The sequence below is a fragment of the Stylophora pistillata genome, chromosome 12 (assembly GCF_964205215.1).
Source record: "Stylophora pistillata chromosome 12, jaStyPist1.2, whole genome shotgun sequence".
NCBI lineage: Eukaryota > Metazoa > Cnidaria > Anthozoa > Scleractinia > Pocilloporidae > Stylophora > Stylophora pistillata.
In genome coordinates, this window is record NC_142530.1 from 4352851 (window position 1) to 4374321 (window position 21471).

The 21471-nt window shown below is 37.7% G+C and overlaps 2 protein-coding genes across 3 annotated transcripts; one reads left to right on the forward strand and one right to left on the reverse strand.

The window, feature by feature from the left end:
* Positions 1–3859: 3859 nt before the first annotated feature.
* Positions 3860–11313, reverse strand: LOC111325972 (polypeptide N-acetylgalactosaminyltransferase 11). 2 transcript variants are annotated; one of them, XM_022929890.2, is made up of 7 exons: positions 10835–11313; positions 9494–10030; positions 8511–8628; positions 7553–7927; positions 6132–6233; positions 4651–4782; positions 3860–4123 (listed from the first exon to the last, which is right to left on the reverse strand). In XM_022929890.2, the coding sequence occupies exons 1-7, from the start codon at positions 11164–11166 to the stop codon at positions 4004–4006; spliced, it is 1716 nt and encodes a 571-aa protein (XP_022785625.2). In that variant the 5' UTR covers positions 11167–11313; the 3' UTR covers positions 3860–4003. The 2 variants fall into 2 exon arrangements, 1 of the variants encoding a protein (XP_022785625.2); XR_015993935.1 differs by lacking the exon at positions 3860–4123 and having other exon boundaries at positions 6049–6233.
* Positions 11314–12192: 879 nt separating this feature from the next.
* On the forward strand, positions 12193–20623 carry LOC111325975 (ATP synthase subunit beta, mitochondrial). The gene is made up of 11 exons (XM_022929892.2): positions 12193–12357; positions 12649–12888; positions 13671–13845; positions 14770–14891; positions 15164–15348; positions 18012–18170; positions 18577–18699; positions 19066–19278; positions 19755–19922; positions 20155–20188; positions 20416–20623. The coding sequence occupies exons 1-11, from the start codon at positions 12246–12248 to the stop codon at positions 20511–20513; spliced, it is 1629 nt and encodes a 542-aa protein (XP_022785627.1). The 5' UTR covers positions 12193–12245; the 3' UTR covers positions 20514–20623.
* The last annotated feature ends 848 nt before the right edge of the window (positions 20624–21471 follow it).

Sequence of the window (21471 nt, forward strand, 5' to 3'; positions counted from 1 at the left end):
ATGACATAAAGAAAGATGATGAATAAGTATCCAAACCAGTTGCTAAACACTTTAATATGCCTAATCATTCTAAGCAACATGTGGTGGTTTGCAGCCTTTCCCTTCATCTAGGCTGCGCAGAAAAAGCAGAACTTTGACAAAAATTTACCTTTCAGATTGACACTATTAATCCATACAATATAATATCAAGCAACTTTTTTCGTTCAACTAATTTATCCTTTTATTATCCAACTGCACAATTTAGAGTACAAATATTGCAATATTTGAACTCCAGAGAACTTGTTGTTTGTATATGGGCTATGGGCTCACCAAAATATGGCATAACTCATAAAAATAATTAGTGGTACTACTCACCAAGATGTTCAATAAGAGAGTTTTTTCCATCATTCAGCAATCAATTTCATTTGAAGGGTCCAAGAAAGGGAATTATAACATAACCAAAGTAAAGCGTGCACTTTGATTGGTCAATTTAGCATCCCCCATTTGCCCGTGGGTGTACGCCGCTGACGTGAGCAAATGCGAAGACTATTTTTCCGCACGTGCTTGTCTTTTCTGGTCACGTAAGATTTGTTAAATAAAAGGGAACTCTTTAGCTACAATGTATCGATGTTATGTTATAAGACAAATGGTAAACACCACAGCGTACACTATTGAGTTATGGATGCATGCGGGAGGTTGCTAAGCACAAAAGAAGCGTAAGAGTTGCTCGATGCGATAGCCGAGAAGAAGCTAGAGTCGCTCTTGGCTATCGCGTCGAGCAACTCTTATGCTTCTTTCGCGCTTAGCAACCTCCCGCATGCATCCATAACTCAATAGTGTACGCTGTGGTGTTTACCATTTGTTAAATGGTGTCCCCAATCGCAAATGCCCCCCCCCCCTCCCCGAACATTTTCCTGCACTTTTTCCCGTCCTCACGGTTGACAGTTCCCATTTTCTTTTCTCACAAATTGAGAGAAGACTTCTGACCATCCCTAGCAGTCAGCTCAGGACCTTGTGTCAAATCAGAAAAAAAAAAAAAAAAAAAAAAAAAAAAAAAACTCAACTAGAATGGGATTAGAGTCAAAATTATAACAGTGACCAAAACTATATCCTGCTTCAACAAAGTTTAAAAGTGCTTTGAAGGGAGGTTACCAGGTGGGGGTGGTCAAAGAACTAAATTAAAAGCCCAAGATAGAAAACTTGCATATTTGTAATTATGAAACTTCACTTTGAGAAAGAATTATTCACTCATCCATTTTTCTAAATTGTAGTATTTTCAGCAGGCTCATATTGAAGGAAAACTATTTTAAATCAGAAGTATATGAAAAAGGTTCCAAAGTGCAATGAGAAGGTATATAATTTATGGCCCTTTCAACATCCAATTTCTTACCACACTATCACAGGCAGTGACTCAAGTTAAAGGAAATGATCACCAGCCAAAGCTCTTGATTGTTAATTAAAACCAATTCTCTTTGTCAGTACCATACAAATGGGTATAGAACATACAGACATGCATAGGTTAATTGACCACTCCCCATGGGGGCTTTTCAGGGCCAACACCCACCCATCCACCCAGGGGAGGACATCCACCACACAGTAATCTCATGTGTGGGAAATTAACATCTCCTACCCCTAACCCTGTAGGAGACAGGGCCTACGGTTTATTCATCCTTACCCGAGAAGACTAGAATATCAATCCATGTCTTGATTATAGAAAGGTAGCAAATTCTCCTCGCTTGTTTCATTGGTCCGGCTGGGGCTTGAACCCTCTACCTCCCACACAACACAATCCAGCGCTCTAACCAATTGAGCTAACCGGGAGGCAGTTTGAATAGAGAGAACAATATGGACAGAGGTGGATCCAGGAATTTTTGATGGGGGGGGGGGGGGGTCCAAACTTTAGTTCAGAAAGGACTGTTGGACTCTTTGAGGCAAATTACTTCTCCCTCACACCCCCTCCCATCAGTCGTGGTTGCACATTATAATTCCTTGACCGCTTAACTGTTTAATTGGATTCAGTAAAAAATCAGCCAGTTAAAAGTGATACCCGATCCTGTCTCAAAGTTGTAAGCGTTAGGTTTGATAGGGGAGTCCGAACACCCCAGACCCTCCCCCTGGATCCACCAGTGATGGAGAATATGTATACTGACTTTAATAAGTAAAGGAGTAAGGATTGGAAACAACAATGAAAGTTGCGCAAAGTTCTCAATTCAATCTCGTTAACTTCACCTCAGTGAACACTGGTTTGCAAAGAACCAGTATAACACAAGTCCTGAAGCAGATCCACTTAAACATACCAACTTATGTTAAAATACATAAAGCAAAACAACTATTTATTACACAATTAATATCAAAGCATAAGGTTAACATTAATTTTTATCAAAATATTACAACCTGGTGTGGAAAATACAATTATGTAACATTGATAAATAGAATAAATTTTACAGTCAATAATTTCCTTCCATGAATTAAGTAAAAGGCAATAAATTGTTCACTTCAATGTCATTTCATGTGTAGGGAACAATTTTATTTTTAACTTCTTTTTTTGAACAAAAATGTGATCATGAGATTCTTTGAGCTCCTGTTTATAGTCCATAGACTTTTTTAATATTGTTCAGGCTTTCCGACAGTACAAAGGGTTCTTCCACTTTTTCAGGAACCCAATTCAGTCAAGGACTTTTTAGGTCATTTTCAAGGACCTTGGCTCTCAAATTCAAGGACCTTTGGCATTAAATAGGAGCTAACAGAAATGAAAAAAAAAAAAAACATTTTTCTTTATCACGTGTCAAACATCATAATCAGACACAGGATTTGAAAGAAAAACTCATTTTTGTGATTTGTGCAAGAATCTTACACGTTCAACACCAAAAACAAAACAAATCTTCAAGTACTTTTCAGAAATTTTCAATGACCCGAGACTTAATTCAACAGTTTTAAAGTCCTTGAAGACAAAAAATTAAATCTAAGGACTTTCAAGGGGTGTGGGAACCCTGAGTACATGTTTCATGTTGACATGTCCATATAAACCTGTAGGGAATGACCACTTATGAGAAAGTCTACAAATATATTAGATGTGCCACTTCAAAAATGTTTTCTCAAGCCTTCTGTAATCTTTACAACCCTTTCACGAATAGGAATGACCAAAACGTCATTTCTCACCATATCAATACATAGTCAAGCAGAGAATTCAAAGTGAAGAGAGGAGAAAAACAGCTATCATCCAGGGAACAGTGTTAGATTTAATCCATTCATACCCTTGATCTCATTTAGGAATTCTCTCTCCTGTCTACCATACAATTCTCATGTTACTTCAGAGAATTTGGTATTGGATCAACTAACAACCCCCTCATCGATTTATTTTCTTATTCTCATCACTTGTCCGCTTGATGTTGTATTGACAATGTTAGGAGAAATTCTGTCTTGGGTTGACAGCAAGTTCTCACAGTTACTTTTATAAGGCATACTCGGCATAAGGTAAGGAAAATTTATATTGAACTCATTGGGGTGAAAGATAGAGAACTTCCTAGATCTGATTTGTAATTCTCCCTTCTGGCCTAGCTCTCCACACATCCATGTATATAATAACAAAGAAGCAGGATTGCTACTAGCAAAAGTAATAGATGTATGATCTGAACTGAGTAAGCCACTAAATTGAATTATGCTTGCATAGCAAGCATGGCATGATGTTTTGCACTCATCTCCTAGAGGGTCCAGGGGCATGCTCCCTTGGAAAAATGTAAATTTTTGAAAGTATCCAAGATGTGATTTCCAGCATTCTGGAACATCAAATTTGAGAAAATTTTTAGCCTTACACTGAGCTAAGAATCAATTCAAAAATATATCTTTTCTGTCTGATCACTTATTCATAAAGTAGCCAGTACAAAATGGTCTGATGGTCTTTATGGATTTCCACCCACCACTGGCTTCTAATGACAACTCTGAAGAAGACTTTGGCACTACATCAAGATAATGCGTATTCTCCTGCAGATAAATTTCACTTTGTTTAAAATCAGTTTCACTCTCCTTAATCATAAGTGAAGAACCATTTTTGGGCAGGGCTATCATCACAGATTTCCATCTTAACTGTTGATTTCTTTGTAGACACCATGCACAAACCAGAAGCTGTGTGGTACAACTGCAAAGTCTTAAACAAAAAAGTAGAAGATCAAATTGAAGCTCAAACTTGAAAAGTAAGCCCATCCCCAATAAAAAGTTTGACTTCAGGAGATAGAGCTCAGGTTTTCTTTGATTACCGAGTGAGAGTATGAATTGTTATGACAAGGAAGAATATTAGAGACAAGAACTTCAATGATTACTTCCAATCTGATAATCAAACCACAAATCACAGTCAACAACATGAACAAGAGGCCTGTCTTAACTGCTCACCAGACAGTTAAAACCATTAAACTATGTTTTGTTAATCAAGGGGTTATGGGAAACACCCTTCATATGAAATGAGAAAATCTAACTGTAAGAGAAACCACAATCACCAAAAAGTACAGAGCTCTAATTTATATGGTAGGGGCAATAATACAGATTCTCTCGGGTGATTAGGGCAGATAATTAAGCTACCTAACAAATAAATCACTATCCAGCAGATGAGTGCGAAGCCTACTGTGCTATACATATCCACTGGATAGAGATTTATCATGAATGATAAAGTACACATACCTTATTGTGCCGCCACTCTTGATCTCCTCCTTGCCCATGACATTTCATAACTTTCAGCATCTGTCGTCTGGTCACTTCAAGGCAGAGTAAGCGATCCACTTTCAATTCATCGTCTTGATTGAGTGACCAAAACTGCAAAAAGGTTCCATTGTGAATTCAAAAGACTGTAAAATTGCAATAAACCATATGCAGTCCAGGGGACTGCAGCTGTCAGACATAAAATTTAATTACCATAAATCCTCTAATGAGCCCCCCCCAGGGGGCTTATTTATTTCAGGTACTTCAGGGGGGGGGCTTATCAGAGGAGGGGGGACTTATTAACTTAGCCCAATGTTCACTACCAGTGAGGATACAATAGGAGGATACGATGCAGCTGGACGTCAAGCAGCTGACAATAAAGAACTCAATTTTATGATCTAACTCTCTCAATAGACCTTGTTTAGCCATGCTATACTTTTAGCATCACTCTGTGATTTCCATATGCCATATTCTGTTGATGCCAACATGATAACATCAATCAATCACCATAATCAATTTTAAATGACAAACTAAAATTACAGTACTTGGATAAACTTATTGTACTTACTGACATGGAGTGTTATTTTGAATTTTTGTTCTTGAGGGGAGGGGTGGGGGGCTTAATAGAAGGGGTTACTAAATTTCTTCCTTTAAAGAGGGGGGGGGCTTAATAGAGGATTTATAGTACCTAAAAATTCCAATAATTGTTTCAGGGGTGGATAACACTCATTTTTTTAATTTAATATTTATTAACTTATATTGCGCTAATATCAATATACATTTTCATCAGTGCAGAAATCTTCCCCACCCATCCCAACCCAGGGAAGGACATCCACCACACTGTAACCTCATGCGTGGGAAATTACCGTCTCCTACCCCTAACCCTGCAGGAGACTGGGCCTACGGTTATCCACTGGATAACACTCTATCCAGTGATAAGCACAGCACATTTTGTCAACACTTATCCTCGGGATTGCGATTTGTCTGTTAGATAGTGGCACCCCCTCTTTGAGCGACTTGGAATAGGTCCCTGGCCTTGGATTTTCAACTCCGGTTCCAAACAAATACATAAAATAGCATTTCAGTGCCTCTGCATTTCAAAAGTAATATTTTGTAGGAGATCATGCCCTGAGGCCTTGGAAAGGAGCTCTCAAATTGTCACCCACCAACTCCGTGCAGCTGGCCATCTACTAGCTCCCTGACTTATTGAGAACCTTGGGGTATATCTACTTCTCCTAGATGGGACACTGGTCCATGGTAGATTATGCCATGGTGTTTTTTCAAATTTTCTTAGAAATTCACCAAAACCCATTTATGGGGAGAGGGGCCCTGAGAGAATATTTAGTGTCACGCCCAAAAATACAACACAATGACCCTGACCTCTTGATCAGAGGTCCAGTGTGCTATCCATAAGACAGTGGTGTCCTCAAGCATGGCAGAATGTATCACTTAGTTTGACTAACCATTGCATGAATCTCTTGGCAATCGCGTAGCAAAACAGTGGCTCGCTTTTCACTTGACCGACCAGGAATGTCAAGACACAAAGAGTTACCAACATTTTGAAGCTGTGAGATAAAACAAAGTGCTGTAACAATAAGTGTCTAAAAGTAAAGGCTACTTTTAGCCTGTTTCTTACTAGGTAATTTTATTCATGAAAAGACAGGAAATGTGGCCTCATGCAGAAGCAGTCAAACCTATCCTTTACTGAATGGTCCAAGAAGAACTGCTTGAAAGTCAACTTGAAGAAAACATGGGAATTCTTTAACGAGGAAAGACTTCCAAGACGCCTCCTGAACCACTCGAGATCATAGGGAGGAAAGAAAAACTGAAACTATTGGGTGTTACCTTTGAGCAAGTGCCAGTTAATTGGGACACTCATATTGATTATCTACTCCGTAAGGCTAGCAGTAGGTTGTATATTTTAAGAATATGTAAATATTATGGCTACGCTATTGAGAATTTGGACTTACTTTTTCAAAGTTTGATTCTTTCAGTTTTTACATATGCTATTGAGGTCTGGGGGTGTGCCTTTCATAGTAAATATTTAAGTAGAATTGATAAGCTCTTTGCCAGATGTTATGAGCTGGGTTACTGCTTAAAGCAGCACAGTATCTTGGATATCCGTTGTAACAGAGATAAGAAATTATGGCAAAGGATCTCTTCCACCAACACTGCATTGAGCGATCTCTTACCTCCCCAGAGAACACAGCAGTTGAGAACTAGGTCCCATAATTATATTTTACCTAAGGTTCAGACAAGCCGTTTTAAATCAGATTATTTTTATTAATAGATGTCTTTTCAATAGTAATTAATACCTTTTCTTTTTCCTGATTCATTCTATTCATGTTAATTGTTGCATGTCTGTTTGCACAATAATTCTTAATAAAGACCTTTATTTTATAATTATTTATTTATAACCCCATCATACAAACATCCTGATTATAATTAAGAGCCCCTAACCATAAATATTGAGAATCCACCGACTGTTGCAATTCATTTTATTTTTCTTAAAGGACCTTTATGATGAACCTTTTTCAAAAATTACATCGAAAAGTTGTATCGTGCTTTGCTTTCTCCAAAATATCAAAAAGGTTCTTAATACACCTAGATGGCTGTTTTCCCCCCATAAAGTAATGACAAAATTATGCAACTTATGGCAATTTTGTACACCAAAATGTGATGCAATCCTGCTCTCAAATTTTGTGTGCTAGCAGATGGAACTTTTAATCCAACAGCAGTCAACTAATAACAAGTTAGGATAATGTTAGATTAAGGGTGGGGTAAACACTCAGATACCGACATTGATCTGAAATTGTCAGGGAAAGTTAAATTTTTTATGATCTTATGGAAGTAGAAAGGTTGACAAAACTGATTGTTAACTTACATTTCCTTTCTTCACAATCACTTTCTCTTTTTGCAACCCATGAGGGTTCCACATGTTACTTTTAACACTGCCACCTTCTTGGGGAAGATTTATCTCAGGGTAAATGTTCTTCAAGTACCACTTGAAAGTTTTGCAGTTCAACCTCTTTCTTAGCTCAGTTCTTGAAGTAACATCTCCAAAGGGTTCACCCACAAGACCTTTCTTGATTTGATAAAAATACTTCTTGTAGTCATCAAGCCACACTTCTGCAACTCTCATTGAGTTGTAGGACATGGTGTCTCCTTTTGAATCTGATCCATACGGCCGCCATCTACGGAATATGTGTCCAACTCTAGAGCACGGGATGATCTCAAGAGAACCACCACACATCCAGATCTAAATATTAATGAATCGATCAGTTCAGGTTTGTAATTTCTTTTAAATAGCAAGTTAGAGCTCCCTCAATTAAGCCCCCTTTTAACAATAATTAATATAATCACCTCTCCTTTTAGCTGAAAAAGTGCCTGGGTGCTAATTTGAGGAAATAAAATTATATTTAAAACATTTTACACCCTCACATCAGTACGTACATTCCCCATACTGTTCTCTATACATTTCCTAAGGTGCAGACAAGAAGAATTTGTTTAACAATCAAGGGCTTCTTTAGTCGGTGATCATTTCCTTTATTCTCATGACCTTAATGTGTGATTCAGGGGTGATGTTGTAAGGAGAAATCAGATGCTGGTCACTGTTAAGTGATAAAGGTACATGTAAGAGAATGATCAATCCTGGTTTGTACAGCTACCGGAATTTCTGTTGCAATCACATGTATGAGATACTTGGTTTGTTTAAGTTCACACAGTAACCAGGTGGACAATCAGACATGGTTTGATGCTATTCTGGTTTAAAGATTTAAAGACTGAAACAGAAATTACAATTCATCGACCCAACGTTTCAGACCCATACTTGGCTAACTTACCCTAAATGAAATCTCCAGGTTTTCACCTCCCCAGATGTTCATTCCTTCATCATATTGACCGAGCTGACTGAAATAATTACGATCCATGGCAAACAATCCCCCAGCCATGGTAGGTGATCTGTTGACAAAGGCAAAATTGGCAATGTTTTATAAGGTCTAGATTTAAGGTTAAGTAAAATTAATAAAAAGGACTTCCTCAGGATTTCATTAAACCAAAACAAACAGTAATTACAATACTTGATCAAAAACAAAAGGAACTACCACTAAGAGCCAACAAAAACTCAAAGTAAAGTCAATTTGCAACTATGAAGTGCAGGAAAGTCAGATGGACAAGTTATAATAGTTGCTATTTGATTGATAGTTGTAAAAAGAGTTTCAGCTCCAAATATTTGTTCCATAGAATTTAATTCCTTCAGAAGTATGAGCTGAGACCTGCAATCACGGTTAGGCGGTTTGTGATCTGACTTAATTAACTACTTGCAGGAAACACGAAATTGGTGATAAAAACTATGCAACCGCTAATCTTTTACTCTTAAGCAACAACATGGTCTGTATCATAACACTGGAACAGCATGTGACAAATTCTACCCTAAAGTGTAGTTCTGTGCAGATCTGATGGAAAACTATGTAAAGAAAAGGGTGGGGGGTGCAGACTGATTAACCCTATACACATCACAAGATCTTTTTGTTAATTCTCCCCTCTAGCTCCTACACGTTTCTTTGTGAATTAAATAGGAGAATTTGGTGTTAGATCAAGATAATTAACAGCTTCTACCTGATAAGTTTGAGTATTCTCATTACCTGTTTGCTGGATAATGTATGGATGTCATATTGAGAAGTTACAAGACAATCACTTCTGGGAGTCAAAGAACTAAAAAATTTACACCTACAGGAGTTCATGGGAGTCAAAAGTCCAATTGCCCACACACAATAATGTTTAACCCTGGAAACCAACTCTAAAAGTCAAATCTACTTTTCCTCACCTGATGGGTAGAACATAATCTTCTGGCTTCACAAGCAAATGCTTTGGTAAAGGTTCCCATGAAAAATGAAGACCCCAATTAAAACCTCCACGTACCAAAGGAGAGGACTGGTAGTCAAATGTGTCTGAGTTGATCATGTCAATCACTGGACAAACAACTGTCGTGCGATTTTCTTTGATCCTTTCCAGAAGCGGTGGAAGCCAATCTTTATTCACCTCACAGTGACTGTCCAAGAATACTAGCACTTCACCTGTTGCACTCTTTGCTCCAAGCGTACGCCCTCTAATGAGACCCTCGCGTTGAACTGTCCTCAATAGTTTAACTTTTGGTAATTTTTCTACATAATTTTCAAGCTCATCTTTTAATTCTTCTAAGTTGCTCTGGTCATCAACCAGGATTATTTCATGAACTAGGTTTTCTGCTGTCCTGTTCAAGACACTATGTACAGTTCTCAATAATGTTGACCACGCTTCATTGTGAAAGCAGATGATAATGCTGGCTGATGGAAGATTTGAAGAGTATCTGATTGATTTACACCTGCAATAAAACAAAGAAGAATAATCATTATTATAAGTACTTATACACTTAATTTAATTTGGTAAATTGACTGCAGTATATCTGGGGTTTAAAGTAATCACATGGATACTTTACACAAAGCTTGCAGGACCTTGTTTTCACTGGGTGCTTCAGATATGTGTTCCCCTGAGAAAATTATATAATAACTTCTTTGTATAATAAATAATCAGCCAGAGATAAATGACTCAACTTTCTCTTTACATTCCAGCTTTTCCAAACTTACTCAGCTAAAGTATCAATTGGAAATGGCCAATTGGAATGGTGAGTGTAAAAATAAAAAAAAAGAAAGAAAAAAAGGGATAATTTCTATAGAAATTACTTTAAGAAAATTTGAGGTGCAATATAAATTAGAAAATTGCTTTTCAATAAAAAAAAGTTGAGGAATTGAAAGAAGGAGCCACAAGATTTACAATTCTCAAAGTAGCACTGAGAGTGCAACATGAAACAACATAGTCAAAAGATCATTTCAACTTGATTGACATTGACAAAACCTTGTGCATCCCTCCCACCACAGCCTCCCCCCTCCCCCACTGACAGGATTTCTTGTAATCACCTGTAATGCTGTGATGTAAAATATGAATCAAAACAAACATAGTGTTACCCTATCATAGGTTTGCTTAGGTCATAGAACTCATGCATCAGACCTCTCTCATACGGGGGTGGGGAGGAGCAGTCATCGTAATCAACGGTTTTTAAGATTAAAGAGTTCTGCAGCAAATAGCATAATTGGGTCAATAGTAAAATACATTAAAATCAGTTACTCACAGTTCGTGTCTTGTATCCTGTATTTCACGGTAAAAACCCAATCTGTTGCTCACAAGTTCATTAAAGGCGTGTTTTTCGTATCCATGTTCCCTTATTGTCTGGTCCTCCTTATTTCTAATTAAACCCAACGTGTTAGGATCCTTCTCTTGCGCCATCTCTCTCTCGAAATCATCCGATGGGCTGTCGTTTTGAAGATGTCTACCGTGCCCTCTGGTAAAATATTTATCGTTCGATCCCAAATACAAGAGGGAAACCGCGTTTAATAACATCCAAAACATCAGAATCATAAAAGAACACAACGCAAAATAACGAGTTGGTAATTTGTAACCCATACTATGTACTACTAGAAAAAAGACACCCAGGTCAATTTACGTGAGGACAAAATTAAGTTCCTGGGATGCGATCAAATCAGCATGCCTCCATGGCAATAAATAGAGTACTCAGTAAGCTGAGTCATGCATGTCCACGTAGTCCTCCTTAAAAACTTGAATTCAACTCTATTCATCGAAAAAGTTTTCTCTTTGCTTGCTTGATCTTTGAATCATATGTCATCTGATGGAGCAAGTCGGAAAAATTTTCACGTCCAAATCAAAACATGTTTCTGGACTTCCTGTTCCTTTCGCCGCTACGCAGGTTTTGTAGATCACCCAATCCACATCTATTAAACGAGACAGCAAGAAAAGTGTTAATGTAAAAACTAAGAAACCCTAATATATATTGTACTAAAGCTAACATTTACAATACAAACTTGAACAAGGCATTTATTCCGTGAAAATCTGATTCGAACGATGGGATAAAACCAACTATAGGGACAATACATATAGTGCTGAGCAAGACAGTTTGAAACACAAAAATCACAAGGTCTTTCAGTCTTAACATGATATTGATTTTATCACCCTCTTAACTTCATGCCAATATTTTTCGCGAGGAGCATTGTAAACCAACTAAGACCACGTTTTTCGCACACTAGCCTAATTCCTTCCCGCCAAATTTTGAAGGGTTTAAAAGAAACCCACCCGGTTGATTTCAAACGAAAGAGAAAATCACCTTTCCGAAAGAAACTCGCTTCTTCCTATAGTTTCCTACGAAGATAAACTCAAAAGAACTTTGCAACGCAAAGAAACTACCTCCCAGGTCGCGAGAGAAATAAAATTCGTGAACTACATGTTGGAATACGGCTGATTACAGAAGACGGACGCGCGTGTGTTTATGTCGAATTCTATTGGATGAAATCGAAATCTGCTGTTGATATCATGATTCAATCACGTGTGCATGTCATGCTGTGCTTGTTCGCTACATATTTTACGGCGACCACGATCGGAAAATATCCGTAAAATTTCGGAAAGGTTCGCCAAAACGATCTTAGGTCACATGGTCACCGGTGCTTCGTTCACCATTTTTCACAGCCGCCATGTTGGTCCACGGTTTACGGCGTGCGTCAAGAACCGCTCTTAGACCTAACTTTGTTTCTCGCACTCTGAGACAAACTCAACAGAGAACACTTCCAGTATGTTCGCAACTATGTAAGTACATAAATTACGAAAATTCATGTTTTACTCTGTTTAAGAAGTGAATTCTCTGGACGGCGCCCGTATGAAGACACGTTGATTACTTGACTGACTTTGTACTTCATGTTTAGCGATGATAACTTCCTACTTTCAGGCTAACATTAAACAGTAACCCGACTTAACTTTCACGTCTCTAACCGTTTTCGATGTTAATTTTATGTGCTTCCTTTCTATTCTTTGTGGACTTGCATGATGATATTGTGTCAGCTTATGTGGTAAGAGTGATGTTCAACTTGCCTCCTCCAGATAATCGTCGTTATGTTTCAACCGATAAGCCCGTGTCCGCTGCGGCTGCTGCATCGGCTGCTGCACCTAAAGCAGGCTCAGCAGCTCCGGCCGCCGCACCAGGAGCAGTTGGTAAAATCATCGCTGTTATTGGTGCCGTTGTTGATGTACAATTTGACGAGGCCCTCCCTCCCATTTTGAACTCCTTGGAGGTCGAAGGTAGATCACCGAGACTCATCCTAGAAGTCGCACAACATTTAGGTAGGGATTCCTTTAGCCAGTTAAAATTATTTTTGTTGTTTGCTTATTTTATCATTATCCGGAAAGTTTCAAACACCTATGATTTGGAAACACCCCTTGTACTCTGCAATCTTCCACAGGACAGGAATTGCTCCCCCCTTCCACGCCTGTTATTTCAATTTGTATCGCTTTTGAAAGTTCACCATTTTTCTGTGACAGCAAAATTTATGAGATGTTAAAATTTTTGTGACCAGAAATCATTATCTAAGCTTCCCTTGGAGGGAAAAAAATTCTGTCCAGTCTATTATGGTTTTTTCCTGTGACTATAGTCAACAATCAGTTTATGAATCATTTTCCCCCCTAAAATAATATGAATTTTGAAAGCAGCATATTTTACCACAAGTGTACTATGACTTGCAAGTGTTTTTATTATCCCAGTGCACTAGAATTTGCAAAGTAATCTTCCTGTCGTGAAAGTAGGTCATTTGTAGCTCAGGAAAAAACTAAGGAAGAGAAAGTAAAAAAAAAGATTGATGGAGCCTCAATTGAGAAAATGCCTAGATGTGTGACATTCCTTACTATCTTCCACCATAACTCAACATTTCTAATGTGACATACATACCAGCAAGAGTTGTGCACAAACATTCTGCATACTAACTTGAGTTTTGATCATCCCTTCCAACACAAAATTTAGGAACAGAATTTAGTTAACTGTTGAGATTGGTGGTAGTGGTAAGTCTGGCCATGGAAAAAAAGCTTTTTGTGGGGATGGCTCCACTAACTCATTGACTGAACTTCTTTAGGTGAAAACACTGTGCGAACCATTGCTATGGATGGTACAGAGGGTCTTGTTAGAGGCCAAATATGTAAGGATACTGGTGGGCCAATAACAATCCCTGTAGGTCCAGAAACACTAGGAAGAATTATCAATGTCATTGGAGAGCCTATCGATGAAAGGGGACCTGTTGATACTGACAAGTAAGTAATTACATTGGTTATTTGGAGATAGAAAAACTGAGTTCCAGTCATTATCAAGAATGAAGTGTTTTATAGAAGTGACATCACATACATGTTGTAGTGCAGTCAGCATATCTGTTTTTCCTTCAAATGTGTGCTTAAAAATAATTTGCTCTTAACTTTTTAAAGCTAGGACAGGGGTTTCATTAATTTTGGAAGTAGGCATATATTGGGATGTATGTAAGTTGAAGACAGTTCAGCAGTAATCCATGCAGATTTGTCACCAGTATTTCTCTTCTGTCTATTCAACATGGTGCCCAGCACACTGATTGTGTTGTTGATTGAATCAGAAATCAAGTTAGAAATTGTTACAAAAATCACCCAACAACCAAAAAGGAGAAAAAACATCAACAAAAACACCTTTTATTGATGACTGCCTTAAGAATGCATTGAATGTTTCCCAAAAAACACACAAAAACCAGGAAGTGGAATGGCCATAGCAGCTGGCTTTGTTGTGGAGAATAGCCGCCAGAATTTGCTGGTTGCCAGCTTCCAATGAAATCCCTGCTAAGAGTGACCAGCATCTAATTCCTCCTCGCAGCAATACTGCTGAATCATTCATTAAAATCATGAATACTGGTATAACAGAAATGATCACCAATTTAAGAGAGTTGATTGATAAACAAATTCTCCTTGTCAACACCTTAGGAACTGTATAGAGAACAGTATGGAGAATATGCATACTGATGTTAGGGTGTGAAGGGTTCATTGAAAAGAAAAAAAACAAAGAAGAAATTAAATAGAATTAAAGAGATGAAAAGTTTTGAGCTCAATAAAGAAATTAAATGTTCTAATCGATATGTAGAAAATCTTAAGGTGTGTTAGGCCTTATTTCACGCTCTCACAGCAAAGAGAATTATATTTCTCATCCATGACTATTTTCAGACGTGCTGCCATTCATGCAGAAGCACCTGAATTTGTGGAAATGAGTACAGAACAAGAGATTCTAGTAACAGGAATCAAAGTAGTGGATCTTCTTGCACCATATGCTAAGGGTGGAAAGATTGGTATGATCAATTTGTGATTGTTTAGGGCGCTTTTGCCTTGTCTTTTTGTAGTTAAAGTCAAGAAAATGTAGTAATGTTTAGGATGTGTCTTCATAGCCATTGTTTTGCTTATTTACATATACTTTTTTGTTCACCCAAATTGTAGTAAATTTTTGGTGGCTTCATACCAGCAGACTTTTTTTTTTATTTTACAAAGTCTCCTGACCGACTTGTGATTGACTTGGCAAAAAATTATGTACTTATTATTATTTTTTTAATTACAAATTCTTAAGGTCTGTTTGGAGGAGCTGGTGTTGGAAAAACTGTGCTTATCATGGAGTTAATTAACAACGTTGCTAAAGCCCATGGTGGTTACTCTGTGTTTGCTGGTGTGGGAGAAAGAACACGTGAAGGAAATGACTTGTATCATGAAATGATCGTGTCCGGTGTCATCAGCTTGAAGGACAAGAGTTCCAAGGTATAGATTGAAAGATTATTTCAAGGAACATATTGTGAAATATTTTGTTGTCAACACTGTTCACTGCAAAGTAAGCTGCAAATGCATTTTGTAGAAAGCTACATAAATGGTCCTTTGAATGGTGCAGAAGTGCTTCTGGCATGGTTTTCATTAACTTTTGAAGTAGAACCTCTAAGGGGTCCTGGGGAATGCTCCCCCAGGAAATTTGTAAAACTTAAGTCTCCCAGGAGCACATTTTCTTTCAAGAAAATTAAAGGGAAAAAATAGTACTCCAGGGTGTAAAATTGTACCTAATACAGGTGCAAATGCAACTAAATTTTTCACTTTGGTGACCAAATCCTGAAAATTAGTCCCCAAACTGGCGACTAGAATTTCTACTCACACCTTACCTAGAGATCTAGTGATAAATCTACAGCAAAGTTCCTCGTTAAGCTCATTTCCAAGACGCAGCACATGCACAATGTTGAACGTAAATCTATCATCGCCAGATGCCATCTTGGATTTAGGTAACCTTTCATGTTGTATTTGATCCATTCTAGTGTCCTTTGTAGCTAGTGTGAATTTAGCGGGCTCATTTTTCGTCGCATTTGACAACATATGTCTGCTGCGTGAGCTCATTTGAATTTAAAATGAGCAAGGAAATTAATTGAAGCATGGAAAGTGATCGAAGTGATCTTTTTGAATGGGAAATTTTTTTGTACACTTCTGTTTTTAGGGATTAGAAGAAAAGGCAGCAAAATTAAATTTTGCCAATTGCCGTAAACGGGGTTCTAAATCTATTTAATGCCTGAGATAGAAAGCTTCTTGCGACTTTAAAAAACTGAGGCCTCATATGAATTTCACTAACTCTTTTGTAAAACAATGTTTTTCCTTGTCTATAAAATTAGGATAGTTAGATGATGTTCTTTCGTGTTAATTTTACAACAGGGGCATTTTTAAAATATTATTTAATCTTGATTACACTGTGATGGTTGCACGAACTTGTAATAATTACAGTCAGTAGACCATGCAGGCTGTCAAGTTCATGTTGTAGACCTTCATTTGTTGCCTTCTTGATATTAGAGGCTTTCTTCATACAGAACAATCATTAGTAGCAAATGAAGCATAAAAGAGCGACTCTAGTCTTTATTTGTAAGAAAACTTTCTCTCCATTTGTTGGAGAAATGATTGTTGACCTAGTTGTTACTTAATTTCTATTTTCAACATTGTAATGGCAAGGTATTGAATGTGGATAAATATGTTTGAGTTAGTGAGTTTGTCCCATGAGCTGGAGCCAGGGTAATTTTTTATGTTTGTATGACTGTATCACTATGATTCATGAGCAATTTAATCTATCTAGTACAGTGACAGGGTAAAAAATTTTTGTGTGTGTGTCTTTATGGCCATCAACTTTTTGGAATTGGCTACCACTTTAAAATATTTTGGAGCCAAGTGGCTACTGGAAAAAAAAATAATTTTACACTCTGTTCTCTTTGAGAGTTTGATTAATCTAATACACAGCTGTAGCTGCATGAAAACAACACTGTTGTTTTTAGTGCCTCCTTTCTTCTTACAGTTAGAAGTTAACTCAAATTTTGAAATGCATCAAGAGGGAAACTGACAACGTTTTTGAAGGTTATGAAAACTCAGTCAGAGCCATAATCAGGAAAACAAAGATCAGTTGGAAAAATCGGGAAGTTTGGGAAATTGTAAAATTTCAGCTCTGGACTGAGGGGTGAAAATTACTTTCAGTCTGAGTTATCAGTAGTTTCGAAATATCAAAGATTCCAGACAGTAGGATTCCACTGATAAAATTCTCAGCACTTTTAAAGGCTGAAGCAGATTTTCTTATATAAAATTGTTGATATGTTAATGTTTTTGAATGCTTTTCTTAGCTTTATCTTGAATGAAAGTAAAATTGGAACAGAGTTTCTTTCGAGTTTCTTTCACTTGTTCAGAATATTTAAGCTTTGAAAACCAAAAAAATGTCGGCTTAATAAAATTATTGAGACGTGTGTGTTCACTGATAAGTATTTTTTATGGCAGCATTCTACTCTTGTCGTTTATTCACATTCAGAATTATGTCAGGCAAAGTATTTAATGAATGGTTTAAAAATGGAAAGCATAGAAAACATCGTAACTGTATTTGATTTTTTTTAGAAAAAGAACCAGCCATTGAATCCAATTGAAACAAGAAAACAAAAATTTTATCTCCTGGGTCGTTGCACTTGACCTTTCATATGCAAATAAATGCTTGCGTGTTTCCTGAAAGGAATGTGTAAATGATATAAGATTGATAAAATGCACAAAACAAACCTTTTGTCTTTTTGTATGTAAGTGACAAAAAAGAATTCAGGACACCTTGAGTTCTCTTGTTTGCCCTTATAACTTTGCAGAATGCATTTGCTTTAAACATGTGGCGCATCAACTACAAGAGCTATGTAATAGCTAATGGACATAGTCTTGCACAGGACAAGCACAATAAAATGTCTTCAAGAATATAAGCTGGTATTCACTGGAAGCCTGAAGTCAAATTGCAGTCATTGTGAAAGCCACCTTAAACCCCAAAGGTCACACTGTCATCAACAGTTAAGACAAGGGTGTATTTGGTGTATTGCACTGCAGTGGTGGTTGTTAAAAATTGCAAATTTTGTAAATGTGTGTTAATTGTGGTGTGTTATTAGGTAGCTCTGGTGTATGGTCAGATGAACGAGCCTCCGGGTGCCCGTGCCCGAGTAGCATTGACTGGCCTGACTGTAGCTGAGTACTTCCGTGATGAGGAAGGACAGGATGTGCTGCTTTTTATCGACAACATCTTCCGTTTCACTCAAGCTGGTTCAGAGGTGTGTGTAAGAGAGATGGAGCACATTATTATCTATGATTAAAGGGCACTGGTTTTGTAAAGTAGCCCCTAAGGTAAAAGAGTAACTTGGTTGAGTAATTTTTTTGTTGACAAATCCTCTAATTGAATCCTTGCTTCAATTAAGCTTTATTCAAAGACACTTGAGGATGCTTGCCTTGAGCTTAAGATAAGACAGAAATAAGTTTGACTTGAACCTACCACAGGAAATACTTGAGAAGATTTCTTCTCCCAGGAAGGATGTTTCTTTTGAGCTGATGATAAGGCAGAGATAGGTTTGGCTTCAACTTACCACAGGAAGTACTTAAAAAGATGTATTTCTCAGGAAGCTTTTTATATTGATTGTGAAATTGAAAGCCAAACAAAGTTTTCTTGTATTTGTTCGGCAGGTGTCTGCTCTGCTGGGACGTATTCCATCAGCTGTAGGATACCAGCCAACTCTAGCCACGGATATGGGTACTATGCAAGAGAGAATTACCACCACAAGAAAGGGCTCTATCACATCTGTACAGGTGAAATAAATTAATTTTTTAGCCATTGGCAAGACCTTTTTTATTCAAATGCTAATCTTTAACTCAGAAAATGGCTGAAAGTGCTGCTGTGAAACACAAACGCAATGAATTTTACTCCAGAATGAATAAAACCCCGAACTGAAATAGGAGAGGAGTGCTTCCAATGAGTGCTTTGAGGGAGTAGACATGAATATTCTGAACAAAAAGTTTAAAAATGCAAAAACATTTACATATATAAGTGTAGTGAACAAGACATCTCAGCTCTACATAGATAATTTTCTGAGTTCAATGGCTCACTGTTACTCTGATTTTAAATGGAAGAGAAAATCTTGTCCTTGTGGTTAAAGGCTGTCTGTTTCTTGGCAGGCTATCTATGTGCCAGCTGATGACTTGACAGATCCTGCCCCAGCCACCACATTTGCTCACTTGGATGCCACCACTGTGCTTTCTCGAGGCATTGCTGAGCTAGGAATTTACCCAGCTGTGGACCCTCTGGATTCAACATCTCGTATCATGGATCCCAATGTTGTTGGGCAAGAGCACTATGAAGTAGCTAGAGGAGTGCAGAAGATTTTGCAAGTAAAACAAACGTTTTCCCCTATGGTCAAGATAACAGTTTTTTTTTCTGTGGAAGATTGGACCTAATTTATATCGTTTCCGTTGTGGTAGTTGTGTATATCTATCTATCTATGTTTTAGTCTGCAAAGGGCAATACAGCCCATCTCAGCAGATATACCCACCCATCTCATCCCAGGGAAGGACATCCATCACATAGCAGTCTCGTGCGTGGGAAATTAACGTCTCCTAACCCTGCAGGAGATGGGGCCTACGGTTTATTCGTCCTTATCCGAGAAGACTAGAATATGTATCCATTTCTTAATATTCTAAAGAAAGGTAGCACATTCTCCTCGATTATTTTAAGACCTTGAGTGTTGCTCTGGCTGGGGCTTGAACCCTTGACTTCCTGCACAACAGTCCAGCGCTCTACTAATTCAGCTAACCAGGAGGCGTAGTTAACTGTTCGTCATGTTTGATTGTTTATTTTGTTTTTGTAGGATCACAAATCTCTCCAAGATATCATTGCTATCTTGGGCATGGATGAGTTGTCTGAAGATGACAAACTGACTGTGGCTCGTGCAAGAAAGATCCAGAGATTCCTTTCACAGCCTTTCCAAGTTGCTGAGGTTTTCACGGGCCACGATGGCAAGCTTGTTCCGTTACCGGTACAACAATAATGATATTGACTATCCCTTCACTATGCATCAAGAAAAGTGATATCTGTCTGTGGAGACTAGTGATGGCAGTTGTGCATTAGTTGAGGCCAGTGAAGTTTTAAGAAAGGAATTGTTTTGTGCAGAATTTTTTTAAGAATTGTAGTGGTGTGTTTACACCATGATACAAGTAGATTACATGTATTTCTGCAGTATTTTCTGAATTCTTTTTTGTTGTTGTCAGGACACTATCTCAGGATTTAAGAAAATCCTCCATGGTAGGTTGAACTTCATGAATTCAAAAATCTAAATATGTTATTCTTAAATATATTGTCCTTACACAGTGCATATGTGGAAAGGAACATATTGTCTTGAGGGAAGAGGAAATTATTGCCAGACTTTTCTAGTTCTATCTTTTTTTGTATTCAGTTTTTAATCTTTTCCTTTCTGTTCTTAGCCATAAAGGTTTGAATATTTTTGCTTACACGACTTCCTGTTTTGCCAGGGGAATATGATCATCTACCTGAAGTTGCATTCTACATGGTAGGGGACATCAGTGAGGCTGTAGCAAAGGCAGAGAGACTGGCTGAGGAAGTGCAGTAAACAGCTCTTTTCTTTTCAGACTTGTAAATGTACTATGGGTTGATACACTTGCCGTGTGCTGTTTTTTTACAACATTTCAACTTGAATAAATTGAAGTTTGAACATCTTGATTTTGAGTATCAATCATGATTTTAATTGTTTCCGTCTTAAAGCTTGCGAAGAGTAAGAATTTTTTTTTTTAAATACGATTGAGACTTAACTGGTATGGGACCCTTGAAAAAGGCATTTGAACTTTTTCCAAGACTTCTTAAGTGCAACTATTATTAAGAAATCTCCATATGGAGACGGGAAGGACAAAGAAGCTTATAAGGAGTTTCTTGTTTGTTTCCTGTATATACAGTAGTTTTTCGGTTATAAGGCGCACGGTTTTTTCAAGAAAATTCTGTCTTCGGGTGGAAAGTTAGTGCTCAAGTTGGGGTGCGTCTTAAAGCCAAGAATTTTTGCGCAACACGATCTTGAGATAACACTTTTAGCAGAACTAATATTTAAAAATACAAGAAAAGGACAGTAATTGTTGATCATTGACTGTTTGAGATCTGGTGATTCTGAAAAGACCTGGGGTGGTGGTTCTGCAAGAGCAGAGCTTTTTGGTCTGTAGCGAAGATTGCGTAGAATCCACCGTTTATTCCTATGAATCATAGAAAAGCAAACAAACGTAAAGTTCCATACGTGTTTAACAGCATGTGCGCGGTAACAATATCCATGACAACAAAGCAATCGTTCTAACTTCGTTTCAAATTCCTAGAATCGTGTTTGTTAGTAGGTTCAGTTGAATTTTGCTTGAAAACTTTTTCTTTTGAACGTAATCCCTGAGACATGGCATCATGCTGAAGATAAGAGCTGTTAAAGATCCTTCAACCCTTCCCCTGCTTCCCTACAGCCAACAGTTAGGACATCATGAATAAAGGCTCACTGAAATTCAAAACACAGCATTTTACTGGATCAAATTCTTAAGGCT

Bases quoted from the DNA above. Each gene is read 5' to 3' on its own strand.
- LOC111325975 (XM_022929892.2), top strand. From the start codon at position 12,246: ATGTTGGTCCACGGTTTACGGCGTGCGTCAAGAACCGCTCTTAGACCT. The intron at 18,171-18,576 runs GTGTGTGTAAGA...TTTGTTCGGCAG, and splicing joins TCACTCAAGCTGGTTCAGAG to GTGTCTGCTCTGCTGGGACG. The intron at 19,279-19,754 runs GTAAAACAAACG...TTGTTTTTGTAG, and splicing joins GAGTGCAGAAGATTTTGCAA to GATCACAAATCTCTCCAAGA.
- LOC111325972 (XM_022929890.2), bottom strand. From the start codon at position 11,166: ATGGGTTACAAATTACCAACTCGTTATTTTGCGTTGTGTTCTTTTATG. The intron at 8,629-9,493 runs GTGAGGAAAAGT...CTTTGTCAACAG, and splicing joins GATTATGTTCTACCCATCAG to ATCACCTACCATGGCTGGGG. The intron at 4,783-6,131 runs GTTAGTCAAACT...ACCTTTTTGCAG, and splicing joins GCCAAGAGATTCATGCAATG to TTTTGGTCACTCAATCAAGA.